The 15,276-nt window shown below is 38.1% G+C and overlaps 1 protein-coding gene across 1 annotated transcript in view; it reads left to right on the top strand.

Moving 5' to 3' along the window:
* clstn3 (calsyntenin 3) overlaps positions 1–15,276 on the top strand; it is a gene marked incomplete at both ends in the record, with an annotated part of 39,539 nt that overhangs the window by 2,222 nt on the left and 22,041 nt on the right. The window contains 7 exons of the mRNA XM_083889252.1: positions 534–656; positions 2,345–2,555; positions 4,744–4,952; positions 7,895–8,044; positions 9,908–10,093; positions 11,526–11,813; positions 13,093–13,205. Of these exons, the coding sequence (XP_083745378.1) occupies positions 534–656; positions 2,345–2,555; positions 4,744–4,952; positions 7,895–8,044; positions 9,908–10,093; positions 11,526–11,813; positions 13,093–13,205 (1,280 nt within the window). The remainder of the gene's footprint in view (positions 1–533; positions 657–2,344; positions 2,556–4,743; positions 4,953–7,894; positions 8,045–9,907; positions 10,094–11,525; positions 11,814–13,092; positions 13,206–15,276) is intronic.

Genomic DNA, 15,276 nt, shown 5'->3' on the forward strand with positions numbered 1-15,276 from the left:
AAGAGGATTATTTACAGTGTAATGCATATCCTTTTTACTCAGTTTATATATGTTTTTTTCAGTTATTTACAGTATTTTATTGTTCTATATATTTATATTGTTTTATAATGTGGGTTCTTTACAGTTTAATGTATTTTTTTTACTAAGTTTATATAGTTTTTTAAAAGCTATTTACAGTATTTTATTGTTCTTTTCATTTATATTTTCACATACTTTTTAATTACAAGGTTTTTCCATGTTATTTCATTCACTTTGTAACATCATGGTGATGAACACTGGTTGGAAGGAAGGGCCCCCTGGGAATTTTTGCTTAGGGCCCCTACAGACTCTAGAATCGCCTCTGCATGAATGTGATCGAACTGTGTGTGTGTGTGGTGAAATGCAGGCATACATTGTGTTTTTTTCCCCCACTCATTTTGCACACTCTCACCATGTCCTTGTCCATAATGGAGTGTTAAAAATAGACACATTGGTTCCCTCTAATTGCTCCGTTTAACCCAAAGCCTCTTTGGTCTCCTCTCTGTGCCGTTCAGCCAATAAGCACAAGCCATGGATTGAGACAGAGTACCAGGGGATTGTCATGGAGAACGACAACACCGTGCTGCTCAATCCCCCTCTCTTTGCCCTGGACAAAGACGCTCCACTTCACTACGCCGGTAACGCCTTAAAGTGCATTAAATCACATGGAAACAGTTCGGTGCAGGAGAGTACTGGGCCAAAAGAAATACCACAATTAAATATATGTATTGGAAAAAAACTACCTGAATTTGACATTTCTGGTGACTGCTGCACAAAAGTAGGTCATCTCAAGTGCGGCCATATTCACAGCCATATCTCAGCAGGCTAAATTGAAAATATTTTTCACTTTGATTTTTGCGCACATATTGATGCTGCAGCTGTGTGACCAATCCGAGGATATGATTTATTCATCGTGAACCTTGTGATTACAGAGGGAGTTTTGGAGCACTTGCAATCACTATTTCCCAAATAGTCTAAATATTAAAACGCAATGTACTCACTATTTTTAGGTCATCGATGGTGTAATTCAAGCCCTTTCTTTGCGAGAGCCGTCAGCAGCTCGCTGCCTCTGCGGCCTGATATGAAATAAGGTTATCGTGTTTGCACTCAGAGTCCTGGAAATAACTGTGTTCAGTCAAGTTACAGCAGATCAACTAGAATTACTCACGGGGCTCCATGGAATTATCGAGCTCGTGTCATGAAGGGAGAGAAAATGAGCCGTTTGAACACGAGCCTTCTCCACCTTCAGGAGATTGACTCTCATATAGTTTTATTTGGAGTTTCAGCTGCAGTCTGCTTTAGTCTTTCCTTCCCTCTGACGATTGCCAGGGTAACATAAAGAGGCTCGTCAAGGAATTCTCCAGAAACGTCGGTGCTTTTGCTGATGAAAGACTGTTGTGATTATGTGCCGAAACCTTCACGTCTCATAATGACTCATTTCTAAGGGTATTATGTGACTATTATTATTCAAATTATAATAATTATCATCATAATAAATGAGAGAAAGGTTTTAAAAATGATATACACGGTGCTTAACAATGTATTTCACCAACTGAAATCTTTTGAAAGTTAAAATGTCGTTGTTGTATTTTGGCAAATAACAGAATTCCCCTTTTTTATACCCACATTTGCTCACTGGGCTTCTTCTCTAATAATAAATAATAATAATAATAATAATAATAATAATAATAAATACACCCAATAAAAAGTATAAAAATATATCAAAACATGACAATGCATGACCGATTTGAGTATAGTGTTCTTTTATTTTAAACTGTGTCATGTCTAACAAAATGAAAGTAAAGCATCATGAGTGGACCAGATAAAAATGCTCCAAAATGATTGGAAAATTAGGAATTTGGGAACAAAAAATGTAAAAAAATAAAGAAATAATGAAGATGAAAACTTGGTTTTCATGAAAATCACATAAATGTATTTGCTCAGGTGAAAACCACCCGGCAATGGTGTTTTATGGTTAATCAAGAAATAATATATATATGTATATATTGTTTTTTTGTAAAACAGTACATTAGAGAACTCATGGATAACAATAATTATTAGATTTTAGTATTAAAAGTATGATTTGGGTAAAAGAGCTTATCATTACAGAAATAATAAATAAATAAAATGCAGCTGTGGCTTTGGTTGGTGGTCTAATACATTTGTTTAGCACTGTATATTTTTAAGAGTATATATTATATTACATAGATACATATTTTTGTCATTATAATACAGAGTGTAGGGTTGTATTGATTCTTTGTTGGTCTTTGTAATCTGATACATTCACTTTGTTGTCAGGCCTTAATTCGACCTCTTCCTCTTCCAGGGGAAATCTGTGGCTTCCGGGTCCACAATGGCCCCTCTGGTTCAGGCACTGTCCAGTTTGAAGCTGTGGTCCTGGACCGCTCCACTGGCGAGGGTCTGGTCCGGTCCAAGGAGCCGCTGGACTGCGAGAGCCAGCGAGAGCACAGCTTCACCATCCAGGCCTACGACTGTGGAGAGGGACCTGACGGAGTCAACAACAAGAAGTCTCACAAGTTAGTGCACACTATAGAGCAGGAAAGCACGGATATTTGACTAAAAGTTCTGGAGGGACAGTGGGCCGGTCAACCCCTGTACTACTATTTTGTGTTGCATGTACAGTAAACGGATACAAATAGATACAACATGTTATCAATTATTTAGCACTTATTTATTGAAATAGCTGCTAGTTTTGTGCTAAAAAGGTAAAAGTAACAAAACCACCAACATTCAGGTACAATATAATTTGCGTATAGTGCTAAAAGGGCACAGTTACAGAACCAACAACATCTGGGTATAACAGTCACTATTGGAGGTAACAATATAAACAACATTAAGGTGCAATGGCCACAAAAGGCTATTTTTGCAGAAATATAAGTAACAGTACCAATAATATTCAGGTACAATTGCTACAGTTGGCTCTTAGTGCAAAATATTCTGGCCACGGGGCCGGTCCAAATTGCTTGAAGGGCCGGTTCTGGCCCCCGGGCCTTAAGTTGAATAGCCTCGGTATAGAGAACGATTACTAGGATGATTAACTGGGCTGGGATAAAAGATTAAGGTTAAGATTAAGATTCCCTTATTAGTCCCGCAGTGGGGAATTTTCCAATTTCTGCATTTTAACCCAATCCGTGAGTTAGTGAACACACACAGCACACAGTGAGGTGAAGTATATGCTCACCCAGAGCAGTGAGCTGCCTGCATTTAGCAGGTGCTCGGGGAGCAGTGAGGGGGTCAGGTGCCTTGCTCAAGGTCGGACAGGTCGGGGCTACCCTCCGGTCTCAAGCTTGAAGCCCTAACCACTAGGCCACAGCTGTCTCCTTCACTGGTGTCCGCTCATACGTGTCATACTTTATCATCTATTTTCTTCTAAATATGGACATCGTTTACAACGTTGACCTGTCACTAATGATTTAGATCATTAACTCTTCAGGAAAATGTTTACTGATGTTAAAAAAATCAAGAGAGAAGTCGAATCTCATTTTCCCTTTGACTGAATATTCTCACTCATCGTACTAATTTTTTACGTTATCTTTGTTATCTAAGTGCGCTGCAGTGCAGACACAATGTGTGTTGAGTCAGTATTAGTCATATGGACGTGTCCTATTTACTGTAAGGTGCCATATGTAAGAATGTGGCCAAAAACAGTTACTACATTCAAATTCAAAATACCGAGGTCTTTTAGGTTTGGTTTTCTGACGTAACTGGCAACCCGTGGTTGCTCGGCAGCTGAGACTCTACTAACTGCAATGATTGGTAGACGGCGGTAGGTGGCGCCACATGACGCCAAAACATGATTTCAAAACATAAATGTGATTTGCAGTCTGCAAAATATATTTTTTAATGCAAATATTTTGTCAATGCTTTGATAGTCAATGCTGTAGGTGCAATGACACTGTTATCGGGGTCCCTCTAAAGGGGGCGCTCTCGGTAGTTGCTGACAGTAGCCGGGCAGGTTTGTGTTCCGTGATGCCTTGGCCTCCCATGTCCATTTTGCTTGGGGCCCCCAAATTCCTTGAAACGGCCCTGAGTCCAAGCAGTCACCTAGATATTCTGATGCTCTTATGTGACACACTAAGAATAATATATTAATGAACAATACATTTTGCCATAAGAAAAAGATCATGGGTGATAATCTGTGGGATTAAATATTTCATAAATAGTACTTAAAGGTGCCATATGTAAGAATGTGGCCAAAAACAATTACTACATTCAAATTCAAAATACCGAGGTCTTTTAGGTTTCGTTTTCTGACATAACTGGCAACCCGTGGTTGCTCGGCAGCTGAGACTCTACTGACTGCAATGATTGGTAGACGGCGGTAGGTGGCGCCACATGCCAAAACATGATTTCAAAACATAAACATGATTTGCAATCTGCAAAATATATTTTTTTAATGCAAATATTTTGTCTGTACTGTTGTTGTTGGTGAGTTCAGTTTGTTATATGAACATTATTCCTGAGTCTCTGTGACATATTAGGAGGATTTTATCATTTATTACATAATGCACCTTTAAGAGAAAAAAATGAAAGCTGAAAATAATAATAATAATAATAAAAAATAAATCGGCGTTATATAAAGATCAACCACGGCCATTTTCCACCTCCTTCTCCTCCCAATTAAAGCAAAGATAATCACAGTCACTGTTCAAGGCCTTTATTCTTCCTGTTGTGACAATAATCTTTCTGTCTCTGTCTCCCAAGGGCCACGGTGCATGTTCGCGTTAACGACGTCAATGAGTTCTCCCCCGTGTTCGTTGAGCGTCGCTATGAGGCCTCCGTCCCAGAGGGGCGTCTCTTTGACCGAATCGTGCGCGTAGAGGCTTTGGACGCCGACTGCTCCCCGCAGTACAGCCAGATCTGCTTCTATAACATCATCACTCCCAATGTGCCCTTCGCTATTGACAACGATGGTGAGATTTAACATCTAACCCAATGATAGAGCTGTTGATGTGTGTGTGTGTGTGTGTGTGTGTGTGTGTGTGTGTGTGTGTGTGTGTGTGTGTGTGTGTGTGTGTGTGTGTGTTCTTGTACTTGTGGCATACTGAGGACCAGTGAGGGTTTTTAACCAACAAAGTGAGGTCATTTTTACAGAGTGAGGACATTTTGGCCAGTCCTCACTTTGTATTCATTGAAATCCCTTCCTTAGGTTGTTATAACATGCTATACTCAATTTGTCAAAAAAAAAAAAATTTGGGATGACTCTTTCTCAAATTTTGAACCAATTTTTTTTTTTCAAAAAAGTTTTTCACATTTTCTTTTTAAAAAAAAAATTCACATTTTTTTTTCAAAAAATTTTGTCACATTTTTTTTTCAAAATTTTTTTGTCACATTTTTTTTTCAAAATTTTTTTGTCAAAAAAGATTTTCTAAAAGATGTTTAATTTTTTTTTCCAATTTTTTTTTCACATTTTTGACAAAAAAAATTGGGTCAAATTTTGTACAAAAAATTTTGGGTCAGATTTTTTTTTCAAATTTTGGTCGGCATTGTATAGTATGACGTTTTTGTAAAGTTTTGGACCAAAAAAAAAAAAAAAAATAAAGAATCGAAAAAAGTTTGCTTACATGCTATACTCAATTTAAAAAAAAAAAAAAAAAAAATTTTGGATGACAGTTTAGTATGACTTTTTTTTATCAAATTTTGGACGACATAATGCATTATTATTATTATATAGTACAGTATGACGTTTATGTCAAATTTTGGACCAAAAAAAAAATGTTTTCCAGCCCTTCTTGCTCTGGGGCGCTACCTACAGACATTTTATGGTACTGCAACCAGTAGTTCTTTATCATTCATGAAGTAAATATTTGTAATTGTGTTGATTTATGAAGTGGAAAATGCTGGTCCTCACTTTGTCAGCAACCTGGTCCTCAGTATGCAGCAAGTACAAGAATGTGTGTGTGTGTGTGTGTGTGTGTGTGTGTGTGTGTGTGTGTGTGTGTGTGTGTGTGTGTGTGTGTGTCTGTATTGTGTTCCCATATTCACTCTGTGGCCTTGGCTGCAAACACAATCTCAGGATTCAGACCAGTGTTCAACAAAATGTCCTCAAAGGTTGAAAAACAGGCAGCAGAGACGTTGACGTCTGCAAAGCGATAGAGCGGAAAAAAGAGTGGCAGGTAATTTCTCTCACAGGTAGAGACCAAATGCTGTTAAAATAGACTTTGTGTGGGTGTGCTGTTGTTCTGTTTCTGCATCAGCGTGGCAGCAGATGGCGGTTTGACGATAACATCCCGTTTTTTCTTCCCGGCTGCTTGTAGATTCTCTCTAAGTTGTGTTCTTCTTAAGGAAAAAAGAATGATTGTCCTGAATCCCTCCTGTCCTCTTTGACTGGTTAGTGGGAGATCAATTGTGGCCATTTTGTAACGTGACACAGCAGCTGTGCAGGTTCATCTTTTAGGATGACTCAGCAGTATTGTCGCAGAACTCTGAGGGGTATTTTTTATTTTGCGAAAGGATCAGCATCTCCTTTCATTTCCGTATCACGCTGGTACGGCAGCACAGAGACCTTTTGTTCTAACCTTGTTCACACGCTGTAGGGTTTGTCATCGTCGACTTCCTTTTTCTGTTGACGGTGTTTTTATCCCTCTGTTGCTGCAACACTGTCTTTTATCACCTCTGATCCTCCTCGCATCTTCTTCCTTGCCTTGTTTGTCAGTTGCCACGCTGAGCGCTGTCACTCTATCACACTTACTCGCTGTCAGAGGCACAGCTTGTGAACAGGCAAGGCAGGCAACTGCTTGGGGCCCCGAGCTGATAGGGGGCCCCCGACACTCAGAGCCTGAGGGCTGTTTTTACTGAAATGTGCAGTGAGCAGCCGCCTCCCCGTCCCCCTTAAACAACAATGACATGTCAGTAGTAAACCTCCCTAAAGGGGCCCCACCTCACTTTAACCTGTGTGAAGTTATCGTTCTGCAAGTTGGAAAATGAAGAGGATTATTTACAGTGTAATGCATATCTTTATTATTCAGTTTATATATGTTTTTTTTCAGTTATTTACAGTATTTTATTGTTCTATATATTTATATTGTTTTATAATGTGGGTTATTTACAGTGTAATGTATTTTTTTTACTAAGTTTATATCGTTTTTAAAAAGCTATTTACAGTATTTTATTGTTCTTTACATTTATATTTTCACATACTTTTTAATTACAAGGTTATTCCATGTTATTTCATTCATTTTGAAAAAAAAAATATTTTGAACTCATACATTTTTCATTGGTGTCAGATTATTTATAACATAATGGTGATGAACACTGGTTGGAAGGAAGGGCCCCATGGGAATTTTTGCTTCGGGCCCCTAAAGACTCTAGAATCGCCTCTGCTCATTGTTACCTTTATCTCCAAAATGCATATCTTTTTTACTCAGTTTATATATGTGTTTTTTTTCAGTTATTTACAGCATTTTATTGTTCTTTACATTTATATTTTCACATACTTTTTAATTACAAGGTTATTTCATTCATTTTGAAAAAAAAAAATATTTTGAACTCATACATTTTTCGTTGGTGTCAGATTATTTATAACATAATGGTGATGAACACTGGTTGGAAGGAAGGGCCCCCTGGGAATTTTTGCTTAGGGCCCCTACAGACTCTAGAATCGCCTCTGCTCGCTGTTACCTTTATCTCCAAAACAGGAAAACCCTTCTGTTTCCATTCACTTCACTTTGTTGTCGCTCCTTCTGTTTTTTTATGCTTGTCTCTATTTGTGATGCTGATGAAAGCTCGATCACACAGCGCCGTGTTGTCGGTGACTAATCGTACTATTTCTGTCTCCCTTTCATTCTTTGTTTTATCATTTCTTTTTTTTTCTTTTCTTTGTCCATCTGTCTCGCTCCGTCTCTCTCTCTCTAAGGTAACATTAAGAACACGGAGCCGTTGGACTCCAAGCATCAGCGCGTTCACACCTTCTGGGTGACCGCCTTCGACTGTGGGAAGAACCGCGCTCAGGCCGACGCCCAGGTCGTGGTCACGGTCAAGCCGTCCTGCAAACCCGGATGGATCGGTAACGTCACAGTTCACTCTCTTTCCCGCCCTGATTATTGTCCTTGGATAACGGTGCCGCAGGGACGTGTGTGTGTGTTTTCTACACTTTTCTGTTGCTTTGTGTTTTAAAATTAGAGGTAGAATGTGTGTGGGTTGCAGCTTGGATGAATCCCAAGAGCTGAGTTTTAAAGAGGTGGCATTGACATTAAGTGATTTAACAGAATAATGATTCATTTAAGTGTTGTTAATTATTTATAGAATCATTCATAGCACTGTTTAAACTCACTGTGTTCTGAAATGTTAATTTCAAGCCGGGGCGTTTTCAGGTGTCAGCTGCCTGGTTTATTTCCAGTTAGCGGTTTCCGGCTAACTTGACTTTTTTTTTTTAATAAGAACATGATTAAAAAATGACATTTTATATTTTAAGAAGGCCATTATCAGAGGATAAAAAGTGACAGTTATGTGTTCAGCGAGTATTGTATGGATGAATAATATGGATGATTAAGCATTAAAGTAGCAGTAGGCAGAAATGGTTGATTGAGTTTTATCTGCTGATATTTTAAAGTCTCACATTTTAGCGTCACAGCTCTCTGAAAGTGTTTTATTATGCGTTCATTGTCCAATTTTTTCTTTTTTTTAGCTTTCTTTGCAACATGCTATTACATTTTCATTTAAAAGTGTTTTGGCTCTTTTTCAAAAGTAATATGCGACCATATTATCACCATATTAAAACACCTAAAAAATGTCAACAGCGTAAACAGGAAGTTGATTCACTCCTATAGTTTAAAGGCGCCATATGTAAGAATGTGGCCAAAAACGGTTACTACACTCAAATTCTAAATACCGAGGTCTTTTAGGTTTGGTTTTCTGACGTAACTGGCAACCCGTGGTTGCTCGGCAGCTGAGGCTCTACTGACTGCAGTGATTGGTAGACGGCGGTAGGTGGCGCCACATGCCAAAACATGATTTCAAAACATAAACATGATTTGCAGTCTGCAAAATATTTTTTTTAATGCAAATATTTTGTCTGTACTGTTGTTGTTGGTGAGTTCAGTTTGTTATATGAACATTATTCCTGAGTCTCTGTGACATATTAGGAGGATTTTATGATTTATTACATAATGCACCTTTAACCCTAGAACACTATCGCTCAAATTCAAAACACCATCACTAACGCCGGGTGATTTTTAACTCAGATAATAAATACACCCAATAAAAAGTACTTCACGTCATCAAAATATATCAAAACATGACAATACATGACACATTTGAGTAGTGTTTCCTTTATTTTAAACTGTGTCATGTCTAACAAAATGAAAGAAAAGCATCACGAGGGGACCAGATAAAAATGCTCCAAAATGACTGGAAAATTAGGAATTTGGGAACAAAAAAATTCTAAAAAAAAATATATGAAGTTGAAAACTTGGTTTTCATGAAAATCACATACATTTATTTGCTCGGCAAACTTTGAGAAACAACGATGGTGAAAGGTCAAACAATCTAACAATATAGTGAAACGTGACTCTTGACGTTTTCAAACAAAAACAGCACCAGCAGACAGCGTATCCAGAGGAGGATTCATGGCTTTAGTCGTGTGGATGTGGATCAGCTCTGAGTCACACTGTTAATGGTCCAAAGTCTCCTATCTGTCTTTAAACTGCCCTGGAATCTGACTTGTGTCTCGTCATGCTGCAGATTTAGTTGTGAGGCTGTAAACACTAATCAGAGCCCAGAGAATGTGCTGAAGTGTTTTTCTCTCTCTCTCTGATTTACATCAAGCTTAAACAGTTACCATTAGATTTCCATTAACTGCCTTTGAAGGTTATATGTAAGGCTGCCAAGTCGTAATCGTCTAACTATGTCTCACTGCTTCTGGTTTTAGGATGGACCAAACGTGTAGAGTACACACCCGGCTCTGGCAGCATCCCCCTGTTTCCCAGTTTGCATTTGGAGACTTGCGAGGAGACCGTGTGGAACATCCAGGCCACCGTAGAGCTGCAGACCGGCCACATCGGGAAGGGCTGTGACAGAGACAGTTACTCTGACAGATCTGTGCGCAGACTGTGTGGTGGGTTTCTGCTCTTTACTCCTTTAAGCATTTTGTTTGTTTGTTTGTTTGTTTTATTTGCACAGAAAAAAAAAACAACATAATATTTAATGCGATACACAATAGATAAAAACAGGTGCAGGAGGAGGGATAAAGCATTTATAGCTTATACTAGGCCCTCCTCCTCTATAGTAATCAAAAATGAATTATAATCGATAAGTAATATAGCAAAATAATACATAAAATGAAGTAACAATCAATAAGATAATCAATTAATTAATAGACTAAATTAAGATAGAATAAAAACTTATATATATAAGATTACTACAAGAGGCTAGGATGACTTATGAGATGGGTTTTCAAGGCCTTTTTAAAGGTCAGAAAAGAGGAAATTGTTTGTATATTTATCTGAAGACTGTTCTATATTGTGACACATTTATATTTTACTGTGCTAATGATGTGTGGAAGAGAGGAATATGGAGTTGATTTCTTTGCCTAGTGTAATAGTTATGTACATGTGAATTAGGGTTTAGGAAATTATCAAATATATTGGGGAGATTGTTGGAAAGAAAGTTGAATGTGAATATACTAATTTGTAGTTTATTGATATGGTGGATATTGAGTATTTTAAGTTTTTGAAATAAAGTGAGCGTAAGTCAGAAGCAGTTGCTATCCTTGTGAATTTCTTTTGGAGAATTATAAGAGGGTGTAGAGTTGTACGGCAAGCACATCCCCAAACAATGTTACAGTAAGTCAAATATGGGTATATAAGACTATTGTATATAGTTATAAGAGTCTTTTGAGGGATGATGTATTTAATTTTCCCAATAACTCCAATTATTTTAGCAACTTTTTTTCCTGTGGCACTGACATGGGCCTTCCAATTTAATTTTTCATCTATTATTATGCCTAAAAATTTACTCTGTCTCACTTTCGTAATAGGAACATTCTGTAGGAAAATTTTGGCCTTACTGATATCATTATCATATTTTTTATTTTTACTACAGAAAATAAGGAAATGTGTCTTTTTAGCATTTATTGATAATTTATTTACTTCAAACCATGTAGCTACTTTACATAATTCTTGATTAACCAGTTGTATCAGAGAATCAAAGTTTTTATGAGAAAGGAATATATTGGTGTCATCGGTAAACAGTATAAAATAAAGTACTGAGGAGGCTTCCGCTAGATCATTGATGTAGATCAAGAATAGTAGAGGTCCCAAAATTGATCCCTGTGGTACTCCACATTGAATTTCGTTGTATGTAGATTTGGTTCCATTCAAAGTCACGTATTGTTTTCTATTATTCAGATAATTTCGAAACCAGTTAAATGCAATGCCAGTAACACCATAAGCAACTCATTTCCGGAGGAGAATGTCATGGTTTACTGAATCGAAAGCGTTTGGAGTCAGGATCTATGAGGTCAATCGTCCTCTGTTTTCTTTGAGCAGGTGCGGTCAGAGGTGAGGTGGACCTCCTCCCTCCTCCTTCTCCTGCAGCCAACTGGACCTCGGCTCTGCCCACTCTCCCCTCGTCCGATTCTTCTCTGGTCTTCTCCTTCAACGGGTCCAACCATGTCGCCGCGGTGCCCGACTCGGTCGTCTCGGCGCTGTCGGGCGACCACTTCACCCTGCAGCTGTGGATGCGACGGGGCGGAGCCAACATCCAGCCGTCGACCACTCAGACCAGAGGAAGTCGCAAAGAGGAGGAGACTATTGTGTGCAGCACTGTCAAGAATGGTACGTTATATCTGGGGTTAAGTTTCCACTTTCAGTACGTCTGTGGTAACTATCTCACTTCAATAAGTTTATTAGAAATAACAGATTTCATGAAATTAATCTATCTACGTCTAGATTTGGATATTAAAAGCATATGCAGCCTCAGTTATATTGTAGAGCCAGTGGTCAATTTCAATATGGTGTTTTTTTAGATGTGTGGAAAAAAATCTTTGTTATTCATATATATATATATATTCTTTTTTTTTATTTTATTTTTTTTAAATTAGCTTTTTCATTTTTCATTCTACTAAAATGATTAAAAAGTTGATTTTGCACAATATGGGCCCTTTAACTCCTAGAAGGTCACCCACTCTAACCCACAGAGGCGCAGCTTGTGAACAGGCAAGGTAGGCAACTGCTTGGGGCCCCGAGCTGATAGGGGGCCCCCCCGACACTCGGAGCCTGAGGGCTGTTTTTACTGAAATGTGCAGTGAGCAGCCGCCTCCCCGTCCCCCTTAAACAACAATGACATGTCAGTAGTAAACCTCCCTAAAGAGGCCCCACCTCACTTTAACCTGTGTGAAGTTATCGTTCTGCAAGTTGGAAAATGAAGAGGATTATTTACAGTGTAATGCATATCTTTATTACTCAGTTTTTTTTTTCAGTTATTTACAGTTTTTTATTGTTCTATATATTTATATTTTTTTATAATGTGGGTTCTTTACAGTGTAATGTATTTTTTTACTAAGTTTATATAGTTTTTTAAAAGCTATTTACAGTATTTTATTGTTCTTTACATTTATATTTTCACATACTTTTAAATTACAAGGTTTTTCCATGTTATTTCATTCATTTTGAAAAAAATATTTTGAACTCATACATTTTTCGTTGGTGTCAGATTATTTATAACATAATGGTGATGAACACTGGTTGGAAGGAAGGGCCCCCTGGGAATTTTTGCCTCGGGCCCCTACAGACTCTAGAACCGCCTCTGCTAATCCACAGAGGTGTGGACAAAATCTCACCTGGCTGATGTTCACAGAATCCCCCAATTCTTTTAAGGTCCTCTGAAGTGAGAGAGGCACAAGAAGAGTGAAGTGATGTAATTGCATCAGGCAGAAAACTGCCAGAATATTGTTAGACCAGAAAAATGAAACGGAGAATAAAATGTGTGCAATTTGTGTTTCCTTCTGTGGTAATTCTCTGCAGAGAGAGAGCCTGGTAATGTTAAAATGTTTTGACAGGATGGCAGTGACCTCCCATGATCCTCTGCTTCTCTTCTTTGCCTCCTGCTCTGCAGATGACTCCTACTCACACTACTCCCTGTCCGTCCACGGCTGTCGCCTCTCGCTCTTCTATTGGCCCGACGTCTCTGCTGCGCGGCCTGTCAAGTTCTTGTGGAAACTGGAGCAGGTACTGGGGGAATGACAACACTTAGTTCTGATGTTCTCACGTCGCACTCTCACTTTTCTTTTGTGTTTTCTAGCTTGAATCAAAGAGTTTGTCGCGTTACTTCATCATCTCAGTGTCAGACGTCAGTCGTCCGTCGTGGGATTACAAGTCACTGGGATTTAGCAGAACACGCATGTGCGTGTAATACACACTGCAAAAGGATAAAGAACAGTGCAACATTACAAGTCCTGTTCATTTTCCAATGATAAAAAACACTTTTTATTACACTTCTTAATCCATTTTTATTCGCTTTAGTTGAATTATATGTGAACTGACATGATTTATTCATTAAATTTGAAGATATAATGTGTAAAATAGGTAGAGCGACACAAGGACAAATAGAACGATTCATTAAATAACACTCTGTGCAATTTGCTAACTGTGTTGTTTCAAATTCTGATTTTTGATTTAAAAACAATTACTCCCCAGCAGAAAAGGGCAGTTTTTAGATAAATAGTATTTTTTCAACCACCATTTTAATTATTTTAGACATTTTTAATCAATCCCATTAAAGGTGCATTATGTAATAAATGATAAAATCCTCCTAATATGTCACAGAGACTCAGGAATAATGTTCATATAACAAACTGAACTCACCAACAACAACAGTACAGACAAAATATTTGCATTAAAAAATATATTTTGCAGACTGCAAATCATGTTTATGTTTTGAAATCATGTTTTGGCATGTGGCGCCACCTACCGCCGTCTACCAATCATTGCAGTCAGTAGAGTCTCAGCTGCCGAGCAACCACGGGTTGCCAGTTATGTCAGCAAAACAAAACCTAAAAGACCTCGGTATTTTGAATTTGAATGCAGTAACTGTTTTTGGCCACATTCTTACATATGGCACCTTTAAATACTATTTATGAAATATTTAATCCCACAGATTATCACCCATGATCTTTTTCTTATGGCAAAATGTATTGTTCATTAATATATTATTCTTAGTGTGTAACATAAGAGCATCAGAATATCTAGGTGACTGCTTGGACTCAGGGCCGTTTCAAGGAATTTGGGGGCCCCAAGCAAAATGGACATGGGAGGCCAAGGCATCACGGAACACAAACCTGCCCGGCTACTGTCAGCAACTACCGAGAGCGCCCCCTTTAGAGGGACCCCGATAACAGTGTCATTGCACCTACAGCATTGACTATCACAGAAGTTAATGGGGCACAGTTTGGGCACCAGTCATTGTCTTGGGGCCCCAGGACAGCTCGTCATGTAACGATGCCTGGTGGCTGATGGGAGTTTGTTTTGACTGAAGCTTCTGGTCTCAGACAGATTGACGTAGCTTGGATTAAAAGGATGTTGAGCTGATACAGAGATTTGTCAAATCCTTCTGTCTGAACCAGCATATCTTATTAACCCCCCCCCCCCCCCCATCATTTATCCTGTCTTTCTGCTCTTTGTTTTCCTTTCCCTTTTTTTTTAACCTTAATAATATATAATTATATGGAGTATTTTTGACTTTCACTATTTTAATCACAATTTACTGCCACAGCAGATTCACTATTAATCTAAGCCTCAATAATGATAATAAAAAATGCAGTGTAAGCAACATTTTTCAATTGACTTAATTAACCAGAATAAGGTCATACTCATAAAAGGCAATAATCAGATTAAGAACATGCAGACTGTGCTGATCATAGTCACACGACGTAGACGTGGATGTAAACGTCTTAATCAGATTATAACGTCCTATTGCAGTTTTTGCAGCAGTGTGATGAGGACGTGAGTCATAATCAGTCTGTAACAACTAACAGGAGTATGACTGGATTATTCATGTAAACATCATTATTGAAATAGTGTCTTCTTCAGTGTGTGGTCAGTCGTCGGGCCAATTTAGGAACCCAACATTGGACTGAGGGTCGCCCGCCAAAGGAAAAAAAACAGAAAAAACCCCAGAAAGAAATCCTATTTGTAATAATTTTAATGACCAGATTGCAGTTCAACAGTTTAGTTAGTTAATTAAGTAATATAAGCGTTAATATAAAGTAATTTAAGCGTTAATATAATAATGCTTTATAAT

Source organism: Microchirus variegatus (genome assembly GCF_963457635.1).
Source record: "Microchirus variegatus genome assembly, chromosome: 1".
NCBI classification, from domain to species: Eukaryota; Metazoa; Chordata; class Actinopteri; order Pleuronectiformes; family Soleidae; genus Microchirus; species Microchirus variegatus.